The sequence below is a fragment of the Pollicipes pollicipes genome, unplaced genomic scaffold, assembly GCF_011947565.3.
Source record: "Pollicipes pollicipes isolate AB1234 unplaced genomic scaffold, Ppol_2.1 Scaffold_5636;HRSCAF=6669_pilon_pilon_pilon, whole genome shotgun sequence".
Taxonomy (NCBI): Eukaryota; Metazoa; Arthropoda; class Thecostraca; order Pollicipedomorpha; family Pollicipedidae; genus Pollicipes; species Pollicipes pollicipes.
The window spans coordinates 5,701-29,420 of NW_023596725.1; the positions used below are offsets into that span (position 1 = coordinate 5,701).

Below are 23,720 nucleotides of genomic sequence, written 5' to 3' on the forward strand. Positions count from 1 at the left end.
TCCCTGCTGTTATGTTTTAGGACGCGACCGGCTGCGTACAAGTGCAGCCTTCTTCAATCCTGCGGTGTAGTCATTGTTTTTCATAGCCGACATAAATTCGTGACAAGTGGTTGTTCTCAAAGCATCGTCAGAACAGTTCCATCTGCCCTTGGAAAAGCTTTAACGCCAGACATGAAATGACGGTTGATGGGATCACCTGTTCGTGGACATCGGGAGTATGGATGGGATTGCGCTGCAGGTGAATGCCTCCCTCATCGTGTACCGCTGTCCTCACTTATGAAGGTGGGCACCGGGTGGGCATGGTTAGAGGCAAATGCCTGCGGACCATTAAACAATCTTTAGCCAGGCCCCCCGTAATCCGGTTATTCCTCCTCCCCACATGCCCATAATTAGCTACGCCCACCCCTGAAGGCCACACAATTTCGGCGTGGATCCCAAAACGCCGGCACAAAAAGCCGTGCCTCCCGGTGGTTCAACCGTGCCCCCAGCAGCGGCTTGCGGCACCGTCCTGTACGGTGCCAGGATTAATCGAAAGACCATAGCTGAGCGTTCAGACGACCGGCTCGACCTCAGAGAGCAAGGGGATTCGGCACACGCGCTTGTCACGCCGTCTTTCGCGGCCATCCTTCAAACACACCGTTGGCCATGTTTGGAAAAGCTGGCCATTGCGAGGCGACGGCTGCCTTTCGAACTCGCCGCCATGGTGCCCGTATACGGTGCGTTTTATTAGGAGCGACGAGAGCGCCACGCCGACAGAGACGGTGTTGGCAGATCGACAGTGGCGACAGTCCCGCGAAAGATGGACTTGCTCTCTGGCACCCATGTTTGAATATTGATTTAAATCCCGGCAAATGGTGCGCCACTGTTCCTCGGTGTCTGAATAATGGATGACTTCGGTGCACGCCGCGAGGGGCCACTTGTTAAGGTAGCGTAGGCTTAGCCGACACAATCACTTCCAAATCGGCAGAAACCATGCGCATTGCTCTGCCGACGGCATTAATGCAGCGACCTTTAAGATGGCCGGAGATGTAGGACGCTATGCTAGGCTCCTGCTTTATGCTGATTCTGAAGTGTGCGTGGTCGTAATGCCAGCAGTTTCCAGAAACTCGGTGTGGTTAACTACGGAGAAAATCGCTCAGCATTTATTTTCGACGAAAATGTTTCGTCTTCGTACCGTGTCGGTTTTCTATACGGCGACGCACCTTGTGTTATTCGAATCTTCAGAGACAGTCCAAGTGCGGTGAGGCGGGCGCAACATGCATCCCAGAAGACACCCTCAACTCTATGGACTTGTGCCTTACGTGGGCACACGGAGAGAAGCAAGTAAAAGTTAACTGGAAGCAACGGGACAAAGAGACAAAAAGGAGCAAGATAAGCAAGAGAAGCAGAGGAAAAAGCCGATGTGGAAACACGGCTGTCAGAAAACAGCAAAGGCAGTGCAGGACCGCTTTCTACAGCACAGAATGCGCCTCTGTATTTGTCAGTATGACTGCACGCGGCCGGGCGCTGTGGGGAGCCAACAGGTATTTCCACGAGGCCAAACAGTTGGAAGCAGTGAGAACAGAAAAGAAAACTGATGCTCCAGCAGCGTTCGGTTTGGCAGTTCTGAACTTTGTGGGGGTTACGGTAACCAAAAAGTGCTAGGCTACATTTTCGTTCCTGCGGTCGTGGCATGCGTCAATCGAATAAGGCATCTTTACATTGTTATTATCAATGATATGATAGTACTGTTATGTGATGGATTTACCGTGTGAGAATATGGAAGCGATCTATTGTATCAGGTATGTAATGATATGATAGCACTGTCTTGTGACGGACTTACCGCGTGAGAATATGAAAGCGATCTATCTTGTATCACAGGCCATGGGCCATATTGCCCTGCCTCCACGACATGTTCTATTTTCGTTTAGAAAAGCATGAGGCGCTAGTTTTGAGCAGCGACCGTGACAGTGAATGTGACCAACAGCGCATTTATAGGAAATTTTGATGACATATCCAGACCACAACAACGACCACAAATAACTGGATGAATGCAGACCAGTCTCTCAAATTTCCGAAACCAAATAACAGCGAACAGGAAGCCACCTGAGCACTCTGCATTTATCCTCTATTTGCCTGTCATATTTCAATCGGTTCACGGCGGCGTGCCGGCCTCCCAATGTCATTACGGTCGCGCTTAACGTCTGGTGGCCGCGGTGCATGAGCTTTAGCGGCTGGCCGGCGGCCGCCGGGTGCCGGCCGCCCGTGCGCCGGCCGGCCCGCCAGTCTGGAGTCGACCGTGGAGAGGGGAGGTGCGCCACGTGCGCGCGCGGGATCACGTGCCGTGTGAACCACTGGTGCCGACGGCGCACGTGCAGGCGCGTCGCGCGGTCAGGGCTCTGAGCGGGGGGCAGTGAGAGGCGACAGGGGGGATTGGTTTGCGTTCAGGTGAGTTGGCGCCGGGTGCTCATTGCTGGTGGGTTTCTGATCAACGTTTGCGGTGCACGCGGGTCGACCTGTACGTTCACACCTACGCAAGCGCTTCGTGCCACGGCAATATTTGGATCGATCCGGGCTGGGTTTGCTTTGCCAGGCATTGGTTGTGAGTCACGACATCTGAAAGACCTTTCGCCCGCCTCCAAGTAAAAGTTTTGTTTTGCCATGTGAATCCAAATGAGTCCGATCATCCAAACAGCACTATCAACACATGTCAGTTAATGCTGGCGATAGTGACGACCGCTTTAAAGGTTGCCTTCCAACTCAAAATACGCCAAGCAAAGACGCTTGGTGATCGCGAAGCTGGCTTTTCTGGTCGTGTCGAGACTTGTCTCGTTTGATCGGTTTGTCCCTGTTTTGCGCGCCTCCAAGTAAATTTATTTCCGATTGTATTATATCTGCATTAGTGAGGTTTGTTAGCGTGAGCTATGTAATATAATGATACAATTATTTCAATTAAAACAACGATTACCTCTCGCAACATCGGCCATTACAACCCGAGGTCGAGGGTGAAGCTTCCCTTCATCTCTTGATGATACTTAGTATGAAGTCTTACCGCCTTCCGCCTTACCGCCTTGAAGTCCCTTGCCGCCAATCCAGTCAGGACTTCGCAACGGATTTGATTTTTTACCGAGCTTGAATGCCTGCGAAGGAAATTGAAGGCCGAGGACAAGGCTGAAGTGACCCGAGGCTGGTGCGACACCATGTCACGCTCCTGGTCGCATGTCAAATGACATGGTGTGGCAATGCTGCTTGTTGAGGTGTACTTGCTTGCTACTGCTCAGCGCGCTGTGATTCCGCGATGCATTGTAATATGTGCGATGAATGTACAGATTTGAAGATTATTTGTTTTTGGTCCTGATAAAGTTTATCCCGCTATTTCTGAAGTCTGTTGATTGCGATATGGATGTGGAAAGGGCCCCATTGGCCCACGTGATAGACGTCCGATGAATTAGGGGGATATTTTATGTAATTAAGCGTGATACAAACTGGTGTTTGCTGGACTAGAAGAAATGAGTAAAACCTTCGTTAACACCCGTGTTGACTGCTAATGAATCATGGTTTAAGAACGACGGTTGATTTAGAAGGGGAACAAAATTAAACAACTGAAATCACAGTGCTACTCAAGGACCACATTCTTCATTCAGATAGCTGATGCTGGTTTATTGCACAACACATCAGCTTCTATCTCCACTAGATATTCAATACCACCACCAACTCGGAGATCGATGGCTTTGTATAGACTTTATCGATAGCCTAATCGTCATCGTCGAGGTGACGAACTTCACCATGCAGTGAGCTGCTAACCGGCACCTCCAGCGGACGCCGACGACATATCGCTATTACGACGTCGGCGTCAATGTACTTCCAGCCCACCTGCGCCCTCGGTATTGAAAGCGTGCAGGTGCCTGACCGCGGGAGCGCAGCACCCGCTGGGGCGACCCTCTGCCTGCGCCTGTTGTTTCCAAGATCGCGCCGTCTTCAATCACGGCAGAGCGTGACTCTGAGTCATTAGAGCCCTCGCCCCTCGCATGTCGGCGGGGCGTTCCTAGGCCGGAGTATGCCGACTCCACGAGGTGCATATTAATCAGGTTAAATTCGGATTGGTCGGTCCCGAAGCCCTGCTCCCACCGAGGCGAGGCATGTTCCGGTGGTCTCGGACGACGGAACGGAGTCTAACTAACCCGGCTAATATGTTTGCCAATCCCCCGCCCCCGGACGGAGGTGCAGTGTTTGGAGTCATGGGACGCATTGACCATGCTCGTCATGCCACTGCCATGGGAAGAAGCTGAAACCCGGACATGCGGTAACTCCCCCGTCACCATGCGCACGGAAGCTGCGCTCGTTTTCGTATGGAGCTGACGCGGTGCTGTGGACCATTCCTCATTAGCACTAATCTAAAGTTTATATCACGGGTAATGAAACATTTGACGTGATTGTGAGCTGGCGAAGCAGAATACCCATCCAGGGTTGTGACATCCCCAACGTCATACAGAAGACGAACCCGTGCAAGTATCAAGTTCACTGGCCAGGCGAGACGATGAAGCGAAATGTCGTGATGCCATCTGTCATTGAAGAAGACAGATATAGTTCCAAGCAGCACGACGGCCCTCTTGGTGATGTCCGAAAGCATTGAAAGCTTCACCCTTCGATGAGCATTTGGTTCGGAGACGGACTTCGAGGAGACGATCTGAGTGAAGCGTCTGTTCAGCGCACGGTCTCATAACTGCATATCCATTACCCATGAACCACGTGACCTCCAGATCCAGCTCGGTGATACATGCGGCGTTTTACGGTTTCAGAGTGTCTTTCTCGGTGTTGGTCCGCCAATGCAAAGGCTACTTAAACGGAGCTGGCAGAACAACAGCGGATGCTGTCGGAACTGGAAGCCCAGATATGCGTCTACGTCGTCGTGGTAGCTTTGCGAAAGGCTGCAGGTCTTCTTGTCAGTGATAACTTATAAATGATACAAGCGTTCTATTAACAATAAATGCGAACATGATAACAATAAATGCCTGACATATACCTGGTTTCAGAGTCGCTGGGGTACTCTTTGCCCTCTGCTTGGCATTACGGGCTAATGCGAGTCATGACGCATGCGATACGGTGGATAAGCGGGTCGCCACATGACATTCTGACAGCCAACAGGCCCACGTGCGCTGTCGTGCTGGTGACCGCCCACTCACGACTCTAGCACGTCAGGTGGATGCTCTGCTGGGGCTGTGTCTCGGAGAGACTCGCGGCTCTCCTCGCGCCCGCTCTCAGATGCAGCGCTCGTTCGAGCCATCCTCGCTCGACCAGGTTGACTGGAGCGCGGGCCTCCTCCGGCCGGTCCTGAGGCGCCTGGCACCGCCGCTGGCACCGCCTCGGGCCATTTGGGCAAGTTGGCTCGTTGGCTGGCCGTTTTACGCTCAACTGGTGTCCTTGTTCCGGTGATTGCCGGTCGTAGAGGCGGCCGGATGGGGTCGAGGTGCTCGGAGCCGCCGCCGACCGGGCATTGATTGCCGTGCTCCCGCATCCGCCACGCTCGTAGCACCAGACCACGCGAAGGGATCTCAGTGTCCGATAACCTTGCTGGGGGTGCCCGTATTGAGTATATAGACCGAAATCCTCGATTTATGAGTCCAGCTGCACCCGCACCAATCAGGTGTGCGTGAACATTAATTATTCCTTAAACAAGGGAACTGGATTATTCCGTATCCAATTAACTCGCTGTCTACACCTATATCTGCGTACTTGCTTGATTATCTCCATTCAAATGCTGCAGACCAGACAGCTAGAGCCGTAAGAGTTAATCCAAAATTCAAATACAGCGCATATGACTTCCTTGCATGTAGTGTCTTTTTCTCGTTTTTACATGGCCATAGCTGGACTCCGCCCAGCGCGGTTCATGTGCTGGGGCGTGACCCCCTGTGCAACTACCCACATTGTCTGTGACTCATGCGGCAGCGCTGAAGACGGCCCTCTCCACCTCCCCCGGCTCCTCTCGCGCGAGACCGCGGCGCGCCCTTTCACCGCCCCGCGGCTCCCTCCGCGCGAGACCGCGGTGCTCCCCGCCGCATCGGTAGTTGACCGCAGCCGGCTGGTGCTGGTGCTTCACTCTTAATCTTACTCCCACTCACACTCGCGGGGCGCGTCTGTAGAACATGCGTCTGCATACGGTTGGGTCTTCGATGGGTAACCCGTGGGGTCTCGGGCAAGAACTTCCCAGGAAACGCTCAACCACCGTCTCGGGGACTGTGAGGCAAAGCCATCAACGATCTGTAGCTCCGAAATCCGTGCAAGTCCGGACATCCAATACATAACTCACAATATTTACCAGAACAATATCTATCAGTGACATGCATGGCTTAAAGTAGCAGCAGCAATTACAGGATGCCAGTAAATCAGATGGATGCCAGATCATATTCGTGTGTCGGGGCTGATGGGTTGCTCTACAGCCACGGGCAAAAGTTTGCTGTGGCCTTTCCCGCAGCACAGATGCATTGGATAGACTCAGTATATAACGCATGAGGCAGAAAGCCTGGATTCATCGCCTAATGAGTTTCAGTAGCGGTCTGGCACATGAGCCATGGGGGTTGAGACAGGTGAAAGGAACACGAGGGCATTGAAAAATGACCGGTACCTCGTTAGCGCGGTCCACCAACGACCATTAACGGGCGTTAGCGCGACCACCAGCGGGGACGGCGGGGCACGGCGCGTTAGGGCTGACCATTTTAGAGAAATTACATTCACCAATGGGGACCGACCCCGTTGCGATTTGAAAACTATCTGAGCTGTGTGCTAACTATGCAGAGTGATCATTCGACGTACCCAAAGTCCCATTTCAGCACTGCGAGCCTCGACAGACTAACCGCAAAGAAATGCTGGGTTCGAAGCCGCCGCTCAAAGACAAGTCACTTCCTCTAGTCACTGATTAAATGTAAATTAGCAATGTCCTGGACGCTACGCTTCTTTCTTCGCCAGTCATGCGGCAAAGCGTGCAAGCATGCATGCATTAGGAGGAGTCAGGTGGCACGCCTCCCGTGCAGGTACGTATGCATGCACGGTTCCGGTCTGAAATGTGATTGTCCGTCAGGGGCGGGGCAGCCCCGGGGCACGTCATGACTTCCGCCGGCGGCAACTTCAAAGGCGGCCTTCGTGAGACATGGCCACGATGTATCACGCCGGCGCGCTGTTGTTCTTGGGCCCCGTGCCGCCCTGTATATTTCCTTGTCTTTTCATGCTCAGCTTTATATTTTATGTCTTCCTTTTCTTTGCCCCACTTCGTTTCCGGACTTCCTCATGTTCGGTCTACCTGTCCTCCCTCCCCACTCTCCGCTTTTATCGCACTTCCCCTTTCTTCCCGTTTGTTTAATTTCTGCGTGCGTGTTGTTCGGCCTCCCGCCACTCTCGTGTCTACCTGTCTCACCCCGGTCTTCTCACACTAGTGCTACAACATTTTTATATTTGCAAAGCCCGCGCCCGCCCCGTACCCAAATTTGGAAACCTGCTTCCTCCCGCGGAACAATTTTTGGGAAGAAAGCCGGCACAGGGCCGCAACCATTGTTTTTATTCCTGGTAAATATTTTCAATTTTACCATAATTTATTTTCCAGAGCCAAGAACTATAACAATGCCACAAAGTCATGTATTGTTTTAGTTGAGTTTTTTCAAAACTAGCAATGAAAACTCTTTGTTACAATTCCTGGCACATATGCTGGTACATAACTTCAACATGCTAATTGCTTGTTTTAGTAGTTTTTCAAAGCAACAGTTGCTGTTGAGGTTATCACATCTCATTTACTTCAAGGCCCAGAAGTTTGACTCATTGCAAGGGAACTTCGGATTCTCAGAGGGGCCAAAACACACAGTAATCTTCGTCAAAGACATCAACTTCTCCAAAGCAGAACAACATCCTCACAGCTCTTCAGAAGGAACTTCAAAATAATGTAAAGACCCAGACATTGAAAGCAAGGAAATATGATAACAGCGCTACCCTGAAAAACATTACTTAACTTGCACTTACCTTGTTTCATGGGATTCCTTTTATGTCCTACACAGCATGCATATCTATGTCTTTGGTAAATACAAAATAACATTCAAACCTCAAAGGTGGTTGGTAGTTGGAGCCAGATAAGTGCGGTTCTCATAATAAAATAATGCTACATGTACTGAAAAACGGCCAGCCTCACAAATTCATACGTGTCACAGACATGTAACTAAAACATTGCTTAGCTGCGAACTCTCACTTCAATAACAACCTTCTCCATTGCATACACAGCAGAGACTGAACAATGGCTGATATGTACATACATATATATATATATGTGTATATAAATTTATGATTTTTGGGTACATGCTTTTTTGACGCTCTCTCCCCTTGCCCTCCCTCGCTCTCTCTCTTTCTCTCTCTGTCTCTCTCTCTCTCTCTCTCCCCCCCTCCCTCCCTCCCTCCCCTTCACGTGCATTATTTTCGTCATTCTGCTCCTTGACGCCCGGACCCTCGACCCTTTCTGGCCTCCCTGACCTCGCTCCGGTCGCTGGCCGCCTGCCATGGACCCACGTGTGAAGAACACTGCGTTCCGGCCGATCCAGATCCGGCCCGGAGCGTGTGCTCGCCTACTGGCGGCTCGCACTGTTCCAACTGTGTTCAACCATTACCGATCCCAAACCCACTTTTCTTAGCCATACAGCTATAAGCGCTGCATATGTTGCGTTGTTTCCTCCTTTTCTATGTTTGTCACATCCGGTACCATACCCCATGTACGCCATTTTTGCCGCAACGGGTTCGTTTTGAGCTTCCAAGTTGTGTCTGCCATATACATGGTTGGAATGTTAATCACCGAATATCTTTTGTTAGATGTTTGCCACTAGGATTCCGCAGTTATTTCGCTCGCGTCTTTATCTTATCAAAATCAGATGAGAAAAGAAGGCAACCGACGGAGCTTCAAAGAGAACTCTGATTAGGTCCAACACATTGATTGTGGCGAGAGGCGTGGGCGGGTTCGTTTGTAAATCTAGTTGGGCCTCATTTCAGCGGTGCCCTTCTTCCTTTATTTTTTCCAAACCCACAGTGCTGGTTGAGCAGCTTAGGCTGGATGCTGTCAGAAAATGTGTGAGCCGTTTTGGGCGGAAATGTCCAACCCAGAGATGCGGAAGCCCGCGCCCAAGTGATTCTGCGAACCTAGCGAGGTTGTCACCGTAAAAAGCAAACGGGTTCAGCACTGGCTGCGAACCGTTCGTCCCTGCTCCCGCAGGGCGGCTCTCCGGCGGCATTAACCCTGGATGGACCGAGATTGACCGGGAAATTACCGAACCGTCCTGCAAATTGACTGGCCGACAAGTGCCGCTGTAACTGCCGCCGCGCCCGCCGCGTGATACACGGTGTTGTTTGCGGACAGCCAGCGATTGGTCCTCGTTCGACCACGCAGCGCCGGGGGGCCGAAGGCGACAGTCGGTCCGCACCCACTTATCCTATCGCCCTGCGACCGGCAAGTGCGCCTCTTTCCCACGCGCCGCTCGGCCGAGTAATTGTCTAACTGTGCTGTAAACTGCCCCCTGTGGGCTACTGCAGCAATGTGGGAAGACACCGGAAGGGGGCGTCGGGATAGGGGGGGGGGGGGGTAATTACACGGCTCTCATGCTCCCGGCGCCGAGGCGAAAGGGCATATCTGCTTCCCATCGCTCGCCGGACAGCACCAACAGCCGGCACTGGCCGATTAGAACTGGACCGAGATGTGTGCCGGACACGCTCCGTAAAAACTGGGCACCTCCCACCCGGACGGCCGTTTTTCCCAGGGCCGCGCTGCGCCTCTCCGCGGCGCGACGCCCCGTTTGAATACCGTGCATAAATCATCTCTGCGTCGTCCATCACCACCAGATATCCATCATGTCATTGAATGGCGATCGATGCGGGCCGGCGGCGGGCGCGGCCCCTCAGCAGGTGCCGGCCGACAGATCGGACGGCGCACAATGGCCCGGCCGGCGGCGGCGCCGGGCGCTGCCGCGTGCTGCTGGCGCGCGGCGGCGGCGGCGGCGGCCGGCCCGAGACGGCAGGCACCTGTGGCCTGCGACCGCCGCCAGCTGGGCCGGACCGGGATGAATGGCCGACTAGCGCGGCAGAGCGCCGCCGCGTGGAGATGGTGACGGATAGCTGGCCCGCTGGAGAGCCGCCGCGCTCACCTGGCTGAGAGCCGGCCGTGCCGCCCTGGCTGAGAGCCGGCCATACTGCCCCGGCTGAGAGCAGGCCGTGCTGCCCTGCTGACACGTGGTGTCTGCGTTAGGCAGCAGAGGTGACTTGTGGGACAGGAGTCGAAAGAGAACCAGATCGAATCGGGGAGAATGCCATTGTTTTTGTTTGTTTATTTGTTTTTCGCGTAGATGCGTGGAGCACGCTGGGCAAGTACGCATTGTCATTATTTTTGCGTTCCCTGTTATTGCTGGCTATGAGCTTGCAAAGTTGTATCGACGTATGCGAATTCAGAAGGAACGGTGGCTCGCTTCGGCGGCTCACTTCGGCGGCAAGTTGAGGGAGGGGTGCCTCTCTCAGCCGCCGCCAGCTATCCGAAATAAACCTGGACTGCCATCAGCTTGGCACAGCATGTGGCGCCGGCGCCGGAGCTGTGGAGGTGATCTGGTTATCATGATGTCTGGGTGAGGTCACATTAGTGGCCATGTCGGTATCTCCGTCTAATATGCGTAAAATCCAGGCCCCCGGCGCCGACAAACACCGTCATTATTCATTCGAAGGGACCATTATTATGCCCGGCCGAGGTACGAGCAGGCTCGTTGGAAACAGTCAGCCGCGGCTCTCCGCGCGGACCGACATAGTAGTTTCTAATTGAATAGCAAGTGATAGATTCGCGGCCCACCCGGACCCCATGACCGACATTAACATGCCATCGTCCCTGGGGGCCACCGTTAAACCCCTCCTCCCTCCCCTCCCCCGCCACCATGGGGCTGGTACGTCAACAACGCACCCTCGACCCATGGATCCCGGCTTTCGGTGTTGTTGCTGCGGTCTGACGCCAGGCGGGAGCGTCTCGGTAGCCAGGGGTCCCGTCGGCATGACTTCGCCTGTCGAAATAAACTTGGGCAGGATATACAGAGAAATAAACACGGCGAGAACGAGAAACGCTGTAGGAAGAATGACGGGGCTGATATCGGTGTCTGTTGAAAAAGGGAGCAATGTATACCGCGAGGGCCGTTTTTGTTTGAAATATTCATCGTCGTAGCTGCCCAGGTTTACGCCGTCTACACCTTTTGCCATTATCCTGCCCCAAGCGCGCCGCTGCAGGTCAACGAAAGAAGATCTCGGCTGTCTGTTAATAGGGGCTCAACCTACCCCGCAGTGCGTCAGGTGTCGTCGGCGAAGACGTCTGGTCGATGGGAGCACTCGCCGGCTCAGCGTCGCCGTGTGCGTCTCAGATCTCACCGGCGTCTCCGTGTACGTCTCATATCCCACCAGCGTCTCTGTGCGCGTCTCAGATCCCGCCAGCGTCTCCGTGCGTCTCAGATCGCTCCAGCGTCTCTGTGCGTCTCAGATCCGACCAGCGTCTCTATGTGTCTCATCTTCCGCCAGCGTCTCCGTGCTCGTCCCAGATGTGAACAGCGCCCACGTCCGGTTCTTAGATTCCACTACCGTACCCCTACGGACCACTGCCACGATTCTGCGGCAACCTCGACATGGACGTGTCGCCGGACTGCTTCCCGTGATGCTCAGCTTTAATATGCGCTCTGTTAGCCAGCTTCCGGGCGGAGCCTCTCCAGACCTCGGGTCGGTGGGGTCATCGGTGTGCTCGCTCCTTTCAGCCCGTGATTCGGTGTGCTCCGCAGGCGATGATGCGTTGCGCCCCGGCACATCGGAGGGAGACGCCATCACTTACCACTAGCATGTCTGACGCCCATATCATAAACATTCCAGATTCAATTCCGGTATAGTGGTTGGCTGGCGGCTGCTGGTCAGCAGGGCAGCACCGCGGCGCATTGGGTGGGCTGGCATTTCTCAGGAATGAGATACAGCCCTTATCTTCTGCGGACCGGCCCAAATCAAAATTCTGATCCGGAGATAAGTCAAATTATTCATGGAAATCGTTGATTTGTGGCGAGGCCTATAGTGTCCGTTATGGAGCGCACTTTCAGGGGCCCGCTGACTCTTGAGCTCAAGTCCTTCCATACGACTTACATACAGAATGGGTTGCCGAATCACGCTTCAGCCCACCTTCTGTTTGATAAGCTTTCCACGGAAAGGACTCAAAGTTCGATGAACTGGCGAATTACCTAAACATCACGCCAGGTGAATTCATGACGTACATTGAAATTATTTGTAATCTTGAGGATATTAGATGCCTTTCTCGTGAGAAATTTCAATATTTGAGCAGGCACACATATGCTGGATTACTGGTTTCCAACGGAACTAAACGTTGTTGATAGATTTGGTGAGGATCTGTTGGCAAAGGCAGATCACGGGAGTGTTTCTCTTGGGTCGTGAGGTCGAAATGGTGAACGAGGCATTATTCCTGTTCTGTTTTCGTGAATTTGCGCACCTTTCATGTGGTAAACCTAATTGTTTTGTAAATTCATGCTTTTGCGGCCACATTGCAATTAAAAAAGAAGATGCATAAAGACATTCCTGTTCTAGCTCATTAATGCCTACCAACGTGCAGTATCGGATGTGAGGCAGATTGTGTGAGACAGGCAGATTTCGTAGGCCTGCTGTGAGATGGCAAGCTCCCACATGACCTGGAATCCCTCCGAGGGGAAAGGGTTGAAACTAAGTTCGTGCTCAGACTGTTGGTTAGAAGAGCAACCAGGGAACAGTCGCTAACACGGATTTTCATTGCACTGGAAGCGAGTGGAGTTGTTGTTATTTTCAGGCCGACTTTGCCGAGGGCTTTTGTACAAATTGGACGCCTCTCGAAAGCCCATTCCCGAAAATAGCCACAGCACAGAGCGATAACTTCGGAAGTTACCCGAGAAAAACGAGGGTGCTGATCGGTTTGGCGCTGGAGATAGGCGAATCGAAGCGGTGCAGTAGCTCGTTGAGCGCCGACCAGTGGACCCCACGCTCGGCGACGCTGAACGGAGTGTCGCTTTCTCGGCAACAGGCAGCCATCTACAGCAGGTATGAAGGCACTGTGTTGATCAGCTGCAAAATTTACCGGCAGCATGGGCGTGTTGCGCAATCGGGAAAGGTGTGGGACGGATTCGGTTTCGAATATGGCCGCTCCATGTTTGAAAAAGGCGCACATATAGGCGGATGTGATCACCGTGATCTGGTGATGAGGTGCTCTTATGCAGTTCCTCTCATTACTGGCCGGCTCCAGTAGGCCAACGACTGAAGCTAGTCAGCCAGGGGCCTTCCTGTAATCCTTTTCGGATGGGGGTCAGGTTTCCAATCAGAATACTATGTCTTGTTATACTTGTCTTCGTTGCTATGTTATATATATATATATATATATATATATATATATATATATATATATATATATATATAACAAAAATGCATGTGTATCTAATTACATGCTTAATACCTATAATGATAAACAATCAACGAACGTCCAGAGGGAAAATGCAACAGCTATGGAGCAAAGATCCTCCCAAAGAGGGACAAAGCCTCGCCCACTCGGTCAGCAATGCGTGACACTGATTTGGTGCAAGATGCGCGCGCTCACGTGAAAATACGCCTTACCCGCATTTCTACGTTAAGACCGCGGTGGCTGCGTAGCCGTCGCGCAGGCCCACACGGCCTGGCGCATGACGCAATGGCGCATGCTGACTGTCCGCCCGCTGCGCAGCGAGTTCGGGGCGGCCATCAGCGATTGACGCGACTCATGCTGACACGTGACACGCGTCTGTCAACCTTTCCCCGCAGGGAACGCTGACACACGGCGCTTGTCAGTCGGCCGTCTCAGCGTGAGGGGCATTAGAACATGACACATGCCAGTCGGTCGTGATTAACTGCATGTGGTGTCTGGTAACCAGTGGTTCCCGCGAGAATGATGTGAGCATGCCGGGAGGGTGACACACGACACCTGTTAGCATTTAACCCCGCGTGAGCGACAGTGGCAGATAGCCGCGCGTCAGTTGAATGCGCCTCTCTCTCTCTCCTCTCTCTCTCTCTCTCTCTTCTCTCTCTCTCTCTCTCTCTCTCTCTCTCTCTCTCTCCTCTCTCTCTCTCTCTCTCTCTCTCTCTCTCTCTCTCTCTTCTCTCTCCATATATTCTGCCGTGGATCCATGCACAGGTTTGATAGGACCGAGTGAAAAATTTCCACCAAAACGTAGTAGGACTGGACAGCATTTTCAAATATGACAGGTCACGCGGATTAACCGGATTGCGGGACAATAAAATGGAAATTATAACTAGGTAGTCCCTGAAGTGCTTAGTAAAGACATCAACTCAGAAAAGAAACTTTTAATCAGTACAATGCAGCACTTTCAGTTTCAAGCAATGCATAAGCAGGCTAAATAGCACATAACGCAGCCATATTTTCCACAAACAGATTTTCTGATCATCAAGTAACATTTTCAAGTTGCAATCAATGAGTGACACTCAGAAAGGTTGTTATTGCAGACTCAAGCTCTCATTCTTTCAAGGCAACTAAAAAGGTCTCTTGACCTTATAGCATATCTTATTACAGAGCTGCCTTAAACAATCCCATGATCCCAAAAAAACAATCTTTAACTTCAGTAGGTAACATTACATGTCAGAGTAAAAATACGGAGTGACCATGCTACCTAAAATTGACCACTCATGCCTGGAATGAATATTTGCTACAATTTGCAGTACCCTGCGCGATCACCAGAGCCCTTGGAGAGTGGCTAATTTATAGAAGAGATGTCAAAGCGCCAGCGGTCATGGGAGATATCGGATGACGGACGACATGTGCCGAACTCTCGCATCACGTTTTGTGAACATGCGATAATTTTCTTTATTTATCTGGTTCAGAAGCACTCGCGGCGCCCGTGAGACGTTCTAAACCCTGACTTAAACGCTGCGTCATCTATTAAATTATTTATGCTACCCCCCTTAGCGTGCTGAAAACAAAAAAAAGATGCAAAGTGACGCATCATTGTCAGTATACATGACAAAGTTGGTTTTTGACTGCTCAACCGAGGCCTGATGCCACTTTGCGATGCACGATTACAAATAAAGCAGTTATCGCACCCTTTCGAGTATGAGGAACAAAGAGAGATTTTGTAGCATCTGACATTTCAGGAATGAGGTTCAAAAACGACGCGACTGTCCCATTCTCCTGGATGAAAGCTCCGCAGGCACCTACTTACCAGCGACCAGTCGCGCGCGTGGATTGCAACTTTGACGCAGCCGGTAATCTAGCAGGAAATCACGACCGCAGTTTAGGTTGTTTCATCAGTTGGGGTGTCCGGGAACGGATATACACCTGAACTTTCAGGTATGAGGTGAAATGGTCGTGTAAGTTTTTTTCAGAAGTCGTGCTCAGTGGGAGTCGTCGTATACTTGTGAACTGGATGCCGCTGAAACTGTCTGGCGGCGAGTGTAGGTGTGTTGCACCTAAGCTGGAGTCTGGAAATGATCGATAATGTGATCATGCCTTTGGTTGTTGAATCCGGATGCGACTTTGCCCCTGCGATGAGGTGGTGCTTGTGAACTGGTGGTTAATTATTGCGATATGGTTAGTAATATGACAAGCCTTGTTTTTTTCTGATCTTCGTGCAAAATCGCATTGCAGCTGCGTTAAGTACCTTAGCACCCACCGTTTTATGACAACTTATCACACATTTTTCCAATCGAAATTAGCAATCGACATAAAGGTTAGATACTCAGACGAACAAAATTTGCTGTTAATATTATAAAAAGGCATTAAATGTGGAGCGAATTGACACGGATTCGTTTGCCAAATTTAAGCGCGGATCGGCCGGCGGATTGGATCTAGACTAGCCGAGCTGGACTCGACTGGATCCTGAAAATTTAATCCGTTAAGTGCTCTGATGCTGGCTCGTCACAGCGTAACGTGGCCGGCCAGGAGCCCGGCCCCGTAACAGGACACCAGGGTCTGAGGACACCAGGGAGCTCCAGAGGATACCAGGGAGCTCCAGGGAGCTGCTGGTATAAACGTCCACCATTCGTCCCAGCGCAGCCCTTGGGAATTACCATTCGCCCTCCGCTCATAGCCACACGTCCGCGTTAAAAATTCACCGCTGGTCCGTGCGCTGACAACTGACCCGTCCTCCGAATGCTCCAACGCTGCGCTGTGAGGCGATCGCGTCCGTCCGCGCTGAGGCGCGCCACACTGGCGCTCCGGCCGTCCGCCGCCGGCAGACCCGAAGGCGCCGCGCCGGTCCGGCGCCGCTCCATTTGAACAGAGCCGGCCAGCCGGTGACCGGACACCGGCCGTCCAGCGGGCCGAGACAGCCGGAGCGCGCGTCTGTCAGCGGCGGTCCGGTCGGCGCGACGCGGCCGTTCCCAGGCCGTGAAGGTCAGGGGCGCGCCGCGCCTCCGGCCGCCGCCCATCCCGTCCATTTGTTAGCGCCGGAGTGGGCCGCGGCCGCCGGGCCGCCCGCCGACGCCGATACCTTCCCATTAGCGCGATCGGGTGAGAGGTCAGGGGTGCTCGACCGCCGTCGAGGCTTTATGCGCGGCTGGTGTGATTCGCTCCTGCCAATTCACATTTGATGAGGGGGTGGAAAGAAGCAGTAGTGAGTTCACTGAAATCCCCACGCACGCTCTTAGCTCTTCGACAAGAACTCACTACGATCGGCATTACTGTTCGGCACGAGGCGTGTCACTTTTGTCACGTTCTCACGCACTAGGCGCCTTTATGCAGACGCCACTATTAGTGTTATGTTAATGTTATACCACACAGTAGCCTGTAAGTATCCTGTGTTCATAATGTACCACCCTACAGGTTTTTTCATTCCAACTCGTATACATATTAGGTTAATGTGCAATAGCTGCCAGGTTTTTTCACGCAACAGCACCTGGAGTGTGCCAAAAAATGCACTGCAATATGCAATACGTAGCTCTTAAGTAAAAGGTAGTTGGTCGCAATCACCTGTTTGCATAGCTTGCTATCTATGGACGGTAGTTTCACCCACAGAAAATTGGTTTGTATCTCCTATCAACCACTTCGTGGCTAACCCGATGTACGTATTGCTAAGCAAAGGCACACGCAGGATTTTACAATGAGGGAATGGGTGGGATGGGCATAAGTTTCAAATGAAAACCGAGTTAAGCGTGCGCTGGCGAATCTTGGGAATTCACCCTTGACATTTGAGCGCAATTCAGCGGCCGAAAAGCAGGAAATAATGAGCTTTTGTGGGAAGTTAAGTTAACCTTACCGTCTGAGGCCCCATCCAGTCAAAAAACTAACACCCCTCATCGGCAGCAAAAGCAGTGTCCATGTCCGGCGAAAATAAACACGCCAGCAACACGTTCGAAGAGTACTAGATCCGTCTCATGACCACCACCACGCCGCTTGACTCTGTGGAAAGAGGCGCCATGCTGTTTCCGCTCGCAAGCCAGCTGTCAGCCGTGTGAGCTGGGCGGCCGGGCCGGCCCGGTGGCCTGGCCGGTGGCCGCTGAGTCCCGGCGGGAGTCCGCGCCGCCTGCCTCGAGCGGCGGCGGACGAGCTCGGCCGTGTCGACAGTGGCGCCGCGGGGGCGGCAGCGGCGCGGAGGTGAACCACGGGAGGTTTCCTCTGTTCTGTAGGCGCTGGGGTCTTCCCTATCACCAAGCGGAAAGCTAAGGGGGTCATGACAAACTGTCTTGTTACAGCTTACGCAAAAGAATTGGGGCCGAGAGACCATTGCCTTTTATTATTTTTCTCACAAAAGCTTGATATCAACTCTGCAGTGAAACGTAGCAACACACCACCGCTGAAAGGAATAATTGGTGTAGTTACGACTCGCAGTTTTCAAAGTGCAACAGTACATTTGAATCTTAGTAGATCTGTTCCCAACAGTCATAAAGGCCGCACGAAAGTTCCAAAATGCCACGAAGATTCGAGTCTCCAATCCAGTATCCTCCCAATGCACCCGATGCTTCACCCTTGAGTGCTGCGGCGGCTGTCCAGCGTAGAGTGGTCTGGTGGATGCCTAAAATATACTTTTTTCTCATTTAGTTGATCCAAGGATGATATGTTACAGCACTCAACGCCTCGGAGTCTTATACTACATGTATTGTCTTTATCGGAGACCTGACATTCCGTCGACCCGTCTCAGAGGCGTCCAATTTTCCATTTCCTTCATTTGATCTGAATCGACTCCAATCCAATCGCGGCGGCGCCGCTCGGTCCCGACGGACCGGTCGTCGGCGCTGTCGTCGTCAGGGCCGGCCTGGCCTCCTCGTGCTCGCCGTCGCCAATGGCTTCCCTTCGCGCGCCGCGACCCGCCGTAATCGGTCGGCGGTCCCGCACAGTCCGCCGGCCCGATAACAGGCGCCTCTGCCCCGCTCTTCCCAGCGCCGGGCAGCGCCTACAATAACAAACAGGGCACCCGAGCCGGGATTATGCCCGACACACGGCGGATAAACAGAGCCGGCCCGGATAAGATCGGGGCGGCCGATCCGTCGGCCGTTTAAACACGGCCCGAGATGGTGCTGACATGGCCGCCGGCCGGTCCTGCCCCTTGGCACCAGCCGCCTTCTGAGCGACGTCCCGCCACCGGGCGGCAAGCGAGCCCGGAACCGAGGGAGGTCGACCACGAACACGCGCTTGCTGTAGGACTGACGTCATGCTGCGCGGCTGTTACAGCCGCGCCTACATGTAGCGGAGGATCTTGCTTATGCTTGCGTTACCACGTACTTCTGTTATCCGCCTACGCACTTCTGTTAGCGCGACAGTGTAACCGCGTCATGCAGATCATCTATCGTTTCGATAAATCGTCGCCCTTTGTTCCATGCTGCACGTACTGATAGCAAATGACGCGTGCTGTTTGACCGGGAAACGGGTTTCAGCCCCAACCCCGTCCCAGAGGCCTCCGTACCGTCCAGCACTCTTGGACCCCATTCCTCCGACCGTGAGAAAAACACAAAATATGCGCGTCACAGTACGTGACTGGCCTGCCAGGCCTCGCGCCGTGCCGTCCCGCTTCACCATTGTCGGACGCCGTGGAGCTTTTTTCCGTGGGGACCGATGTCCCGGATAGCTGGCGGCACGCGTCAATCGGTCGCCGCGCCGCAGTCGTCGCGTGCCTCCTCTCCAGCGGCGTCACGGCGCCTGCGGACATTTTGAGCGGCGACTGAACGGCTATGGCTTCACGCCTATCCCGGCTAGCACCGCTAAAAATCGGGCGTTTCCCATGGGCGAGGGCGGGCTCGTGAGAGGCGTGAAGCGTTCAACGTCGCCGTGGCTTTGTCATGGCGCCGGTTGACGCACGTTATTGGTGATTGCGCCGGCGCGGTGCGACATATGGTGCCTCGTCGCGGTGACCTGAGAGCGCTGATTCAAGGTCAGACCTTGGCCGCGCAGAGGTGATAACAGACCGCCTACCCACGTGGCTTGTGACGAAACGTGGTCAGTTTATTTACTGTATTTCATGTTGTGTAAATAACTTTTTGTTAAGTGACTCCAGCTTTGATCGACCACACTATCTGGCCGCTTTGCAGGTCGGCGGTATTGTTTGCCAGATAGCGCGGAAAAGTTGGGTCCACTCGTCGTACCTTGGGTTATATTGATAAAAAACTAGCTAGAAAAGCCTCTTAACGTCTTCCATGTTCCCTTGAAGTTCGTAGCACATCCTGTCGGTTATTGGTGATGGCTGGCAAACCGCGTTTCGCATGTCTCTTCTTGCGGCGGCAACGCGCCGCAAGGCTGACATTTTGGACCGCCTCATTGTCAGCCCTGTCTTGTCTGGCTCGTACCCGCAGTTTTCGTTCGCGCTGAGGTTTTTCGGCATCAGATAACTCCGGACTGTCGGTGGTTTTATGCATAAAACATCACGGCAAGGGCTCTTCTGCCGGTTTCAAGTGGCCGGATAATTAGAGCTGTTGGACCAGACTGCGCTAAAGCGGACCATCTTCTATCCAACGTATGGAGCCTCCTTCAACGGACATGATCAATGTACCACCCCGCCCTCCAATTACACTGGTATCTAATTATCATCCAAGGGGCCTGGGCGGCTCGAGGTCGAATCAGTCCGGGAGATCAGGACGCATCCTAATGTATTCGTGCGCTCTTCATGCTTGTCTAGTGAGAATCAGAAATAGCTCGCCAGGGCAAAGCTGTTCAGTGGGATTTACTTAATTGAAAACCGTTGCAGCTGTGCGCTGTTCAGTGTTCGTTGACCAAGTGCGTGCCTTTGTTGAGATGGGATGCAACAGCTCACCATTTGCTGGTAGGAGAAAGGGGAGTCGGTTGGCTTCGTGGGGGTGGGGGCGTTTGTGCCCCTTTGATTTTGTTTTATAAACACCTAAACGGCTGGCGCTTGGAATCACAAGCTTTCAATGCACGCCAACAAATGTTGAAGACACCTTGTGTCAAAGAAACGGAGACCGAGTCAGTGTCGGTCGGGTAGAGATGCCATCCTGAATGGCTGGTATTTATAAGTTTTGATTTTCGAACTTGTGTCATGTTCTCTCATGTTTTCGGGGCTGCACTTAGCTTATGGCTTCTGGTTATTTTATGGAGTCGTGGCACATCAACAAGATTGGCTCAATCTATTCTGCATTACAATGACCTCACAGACTGGCACATAGACGCATGTGCGATATGCTGCCGTTCCTCGTGTACAAATGTGCCATTCGGCAGCTACATAGTCTTTTGACTACCGGGAACATCGCGAAGCAAAATATCCGAGACTGTAAATGTCTACGCAATGTGGATGTTCCGACCAAATCGAAACAATTGCTTTGTTTTCGCGCTGTTTTTCATAGCCCTTATAGCAATCGGCGCGAGCCGCGAAATGCCGTCTCACACGTATTTTCCGTGCTGACCAACACCTGAGCGTCCAGAGAGCTCTTGATGACTTCAGGGCCTGAGACAGACATCCCCACAGAACACTCAACACCTGAGCATCAAGAGTGCTCTTGATGACTTCAGGGCCTGAGACAGACATCCCCACAGAACACTCAACACCTGAGCGTCCAGAGTGCTCTTGATGACTTCAGGGCCTGAGACAGACATCCCCACAGAACACTCAACACCTGAGCGTCCAGAGAGCTCTTGATGACTTCAGGGCCTGAGACAGACATCCCCACAGAACATTCAACACCCGAGCATCAAGAGTGCTCTTGATGACTTCAGGGCCTGAGACAGACATGCTCACAGAACATTCCACACGCCAGTGGCCGGCAGACCGACTGTCGAAACGCTCCCATTGGCAGGTATTGGCAGGTTCTGTCGTAGAAGGTGAGGTAGACCTACAGCATCAAAACATCGGTTTAATCTGACTGGACAACACATGAACGTTGCACCAGCGGTCGGTTATGGACAAGACACTATAAATGATGAACGCCAACGCCATCGATGGTTGGTGGTGAGTGGTAGAAGCCACACCACCGACAGTTGGTCATGGGCGGTAGTGACCACACCAGCGACAGTTGGTGATGAGCGGTAGTGGCCACACCAGCGACAGTTGATGGTGAGCGGTAGTGGCCACACCAGCGACAGTTGGTGGTGAGGGCTAGTTGCTGGTAAACAGTTTTCGGCGACCGCATCTGGCTCCTTCGTTTCGCTGCTGGGGTTTGACGCCATGCCTGAAAGGGACACACGAACTTCCCGAAGAAGCCAGGCGTAATTGTGTGACCGCGCGGACGGCGTGGGAGTGTCTTTGTTCGTCTGATTCGTAAACAAGCGACAGCCACTAACCAGCAGTGGCCGATGTCTGTGCGTCATGTTTGTGACAGCTAGCCTGCGAAGCCTGTCATTTGAGGAGACCACCACCCCAGGGCAAATTGGTGCGCCTTATCGGCGGATCTCTATGGCCGTCTAGACATGGGATAATAAGCACTTTACGGCCGTAGAAAACACCGGCTGCCGTTGGCGGTAATCAAAGGCGTGTAAGATGGCAAATGATTGGCTGGTGCGTGAAATGACATCGGACAGCAGCGCGAATTTGCATTTCTCTGCTAAATGGTGACTGATGTGCACTTCTGTTTGGTTTCAGACTATGGTGCGGCTGGCACCTAACTACTGGCGGCCTCCGCTTCCCTGGCGATGAATTTCCACCTCCGTCCGCTGGTGGCGCTCCTGGCGCTGTCGGTCGCCTCAGGCGATGACCCCGTGGTGACCCAGGTGGACCTGAGCGGGGAGGTCAGCCGACTGACCCACCTGCGGGTCAGTCCGGGCTCGGGACAGGTCTATGTGGCCGGGGTCAACCGGATCTACCAGCTGTCGCCAGCGCTGGCCCGACTACAGGAGGTGGCCACCGGACCCCAGCAGGACAGTCCGCAGTGTCCCGCCTCCGGGTGCGCTGAAGGTGTCGAGACGGCGCCCACAGACAACGTGAACAAAGTGCTGGTGGTGGACCAGGAGACAAGGACGTTGCTGGCCTGCGGATCCGTGCGGCAGGGAGCGTGCGTCAAGTACGAACTGGCGAACATAACGCGGCCCAGTCAACAGCTGCCGCATGCCATAGCTGCCAACGACGCCAACTCGTCGACGGTAGCCTTCATCGGACCGGAACACTACAACCCGTGGGGTAACACAAACGTGTTGTATGTTGCCACTACCTTTACACTGGTGGGCAACTACCGCAACAACGTGCCGGCCATCTCCACGCGTAACCTCCATGATCTGGATTTTGCTGAGCGCTCCTTCAACAAACACTCCATGATGACCATCGATGTCAAGTACCGGGACCACTTTCTGGTGGAGTACGTGTACGGCTTCCACGAGGGCGACTACGCCTACTTCCTGACGGTACAGAGACGCTCCCACCTGCCCGGCCAGCAGGAGCAGGGCTACGTGTCCAGGATCGTGCGCACCTGCGTCACGGACGCCAACTACGACAGCTACGTGGAGATGACGCTGACCTGTGGTGGTGACAACCTGCTTCAGGCGGCGCGTGTGGCCGAGGCCGGCCAGGACCTGACCTGGGACGCCGGCGTTCTGGACCGTGACCGAGTGCTGGTGGTGGCCTTCTCGCCTAGTCAAGGCTTCACTAACGAGCCCCAGGAGCGGTCCAGCGTGTGCGTGTTCTCCATGAAGGAGGTCGAGCAAAAGTTCAACGAAAACATCCACATGTGCTTCAACGGATCGATGCAGTACCGAAACATGGAGTACATCTCCGGTCCCGTTCTCAACGGACAATGCCCGAAAGCCGGGGTAAGTCGTCGCTGAAATCATGGTGACTGTTGGTCTTATTGTTGACATGATACGCAAACACGCGCTTGACAAGAAATCTTTGCCGTTCTGTGAAAGGTCCGAGTCTCTCTTAAACTAAGACGAATTTATCCTGAAAAGGATCCTTGCTCGTAGTACCTGCTCGTGCTCCTATGTACGATGGTTCCAACTTGTACCCGCACGGGAGCAACGGGGTGTTCCGGCGGCCCATCGCCACCGCCAATACTCGCTGCCTCCACCTGTAGCTTGTGCCGATGGTCGTCTGCCAGACTTGCGGACCATGAGTGACGGGTCGTTCTCGTCTCACGTGCCGTCTGCCGGCGCGGACGTGGCCGCCGGCGTCAGACACGCCAGTGCCACCGACGCCTGGCAGCTGCCGACTGCAAACTGGCATAATCAGAGGGCCGCGCGGCACTTCGCATGCATGACCCGCATCAGTGGACGGCGGCGCCGCGCTGCGGCAGCGGCTGCGCCGCTCGTCCGTGATATCGCAGGTGGACGT

General features: G+C 53.4%; 1 protein-coding gene across 1 annotated transcript; it reads left to right on the plus strand.

The window, feature by feature from the left end:
• Nucleotides 1-2,286: 2,286 nt before the first annotated feature.
• On the plus strand, nucleotides 2,287-23,170 carry LOC119102123 (plexin-B; the record flags this gene model as incomplete). Its single annotated transcript, XM_037225479.1, is given in 2 exon segments — nucleotides 2,287-2,427; nucleotides 22,041-23,170. A coding segment is annotated over 1 exon segment (1,080 nt), but the record flags the coding sequence as incomplete, so codon positions are not given.
• Nucleotides 23,171-23,720: the final 550 nt, after the last annotated feature.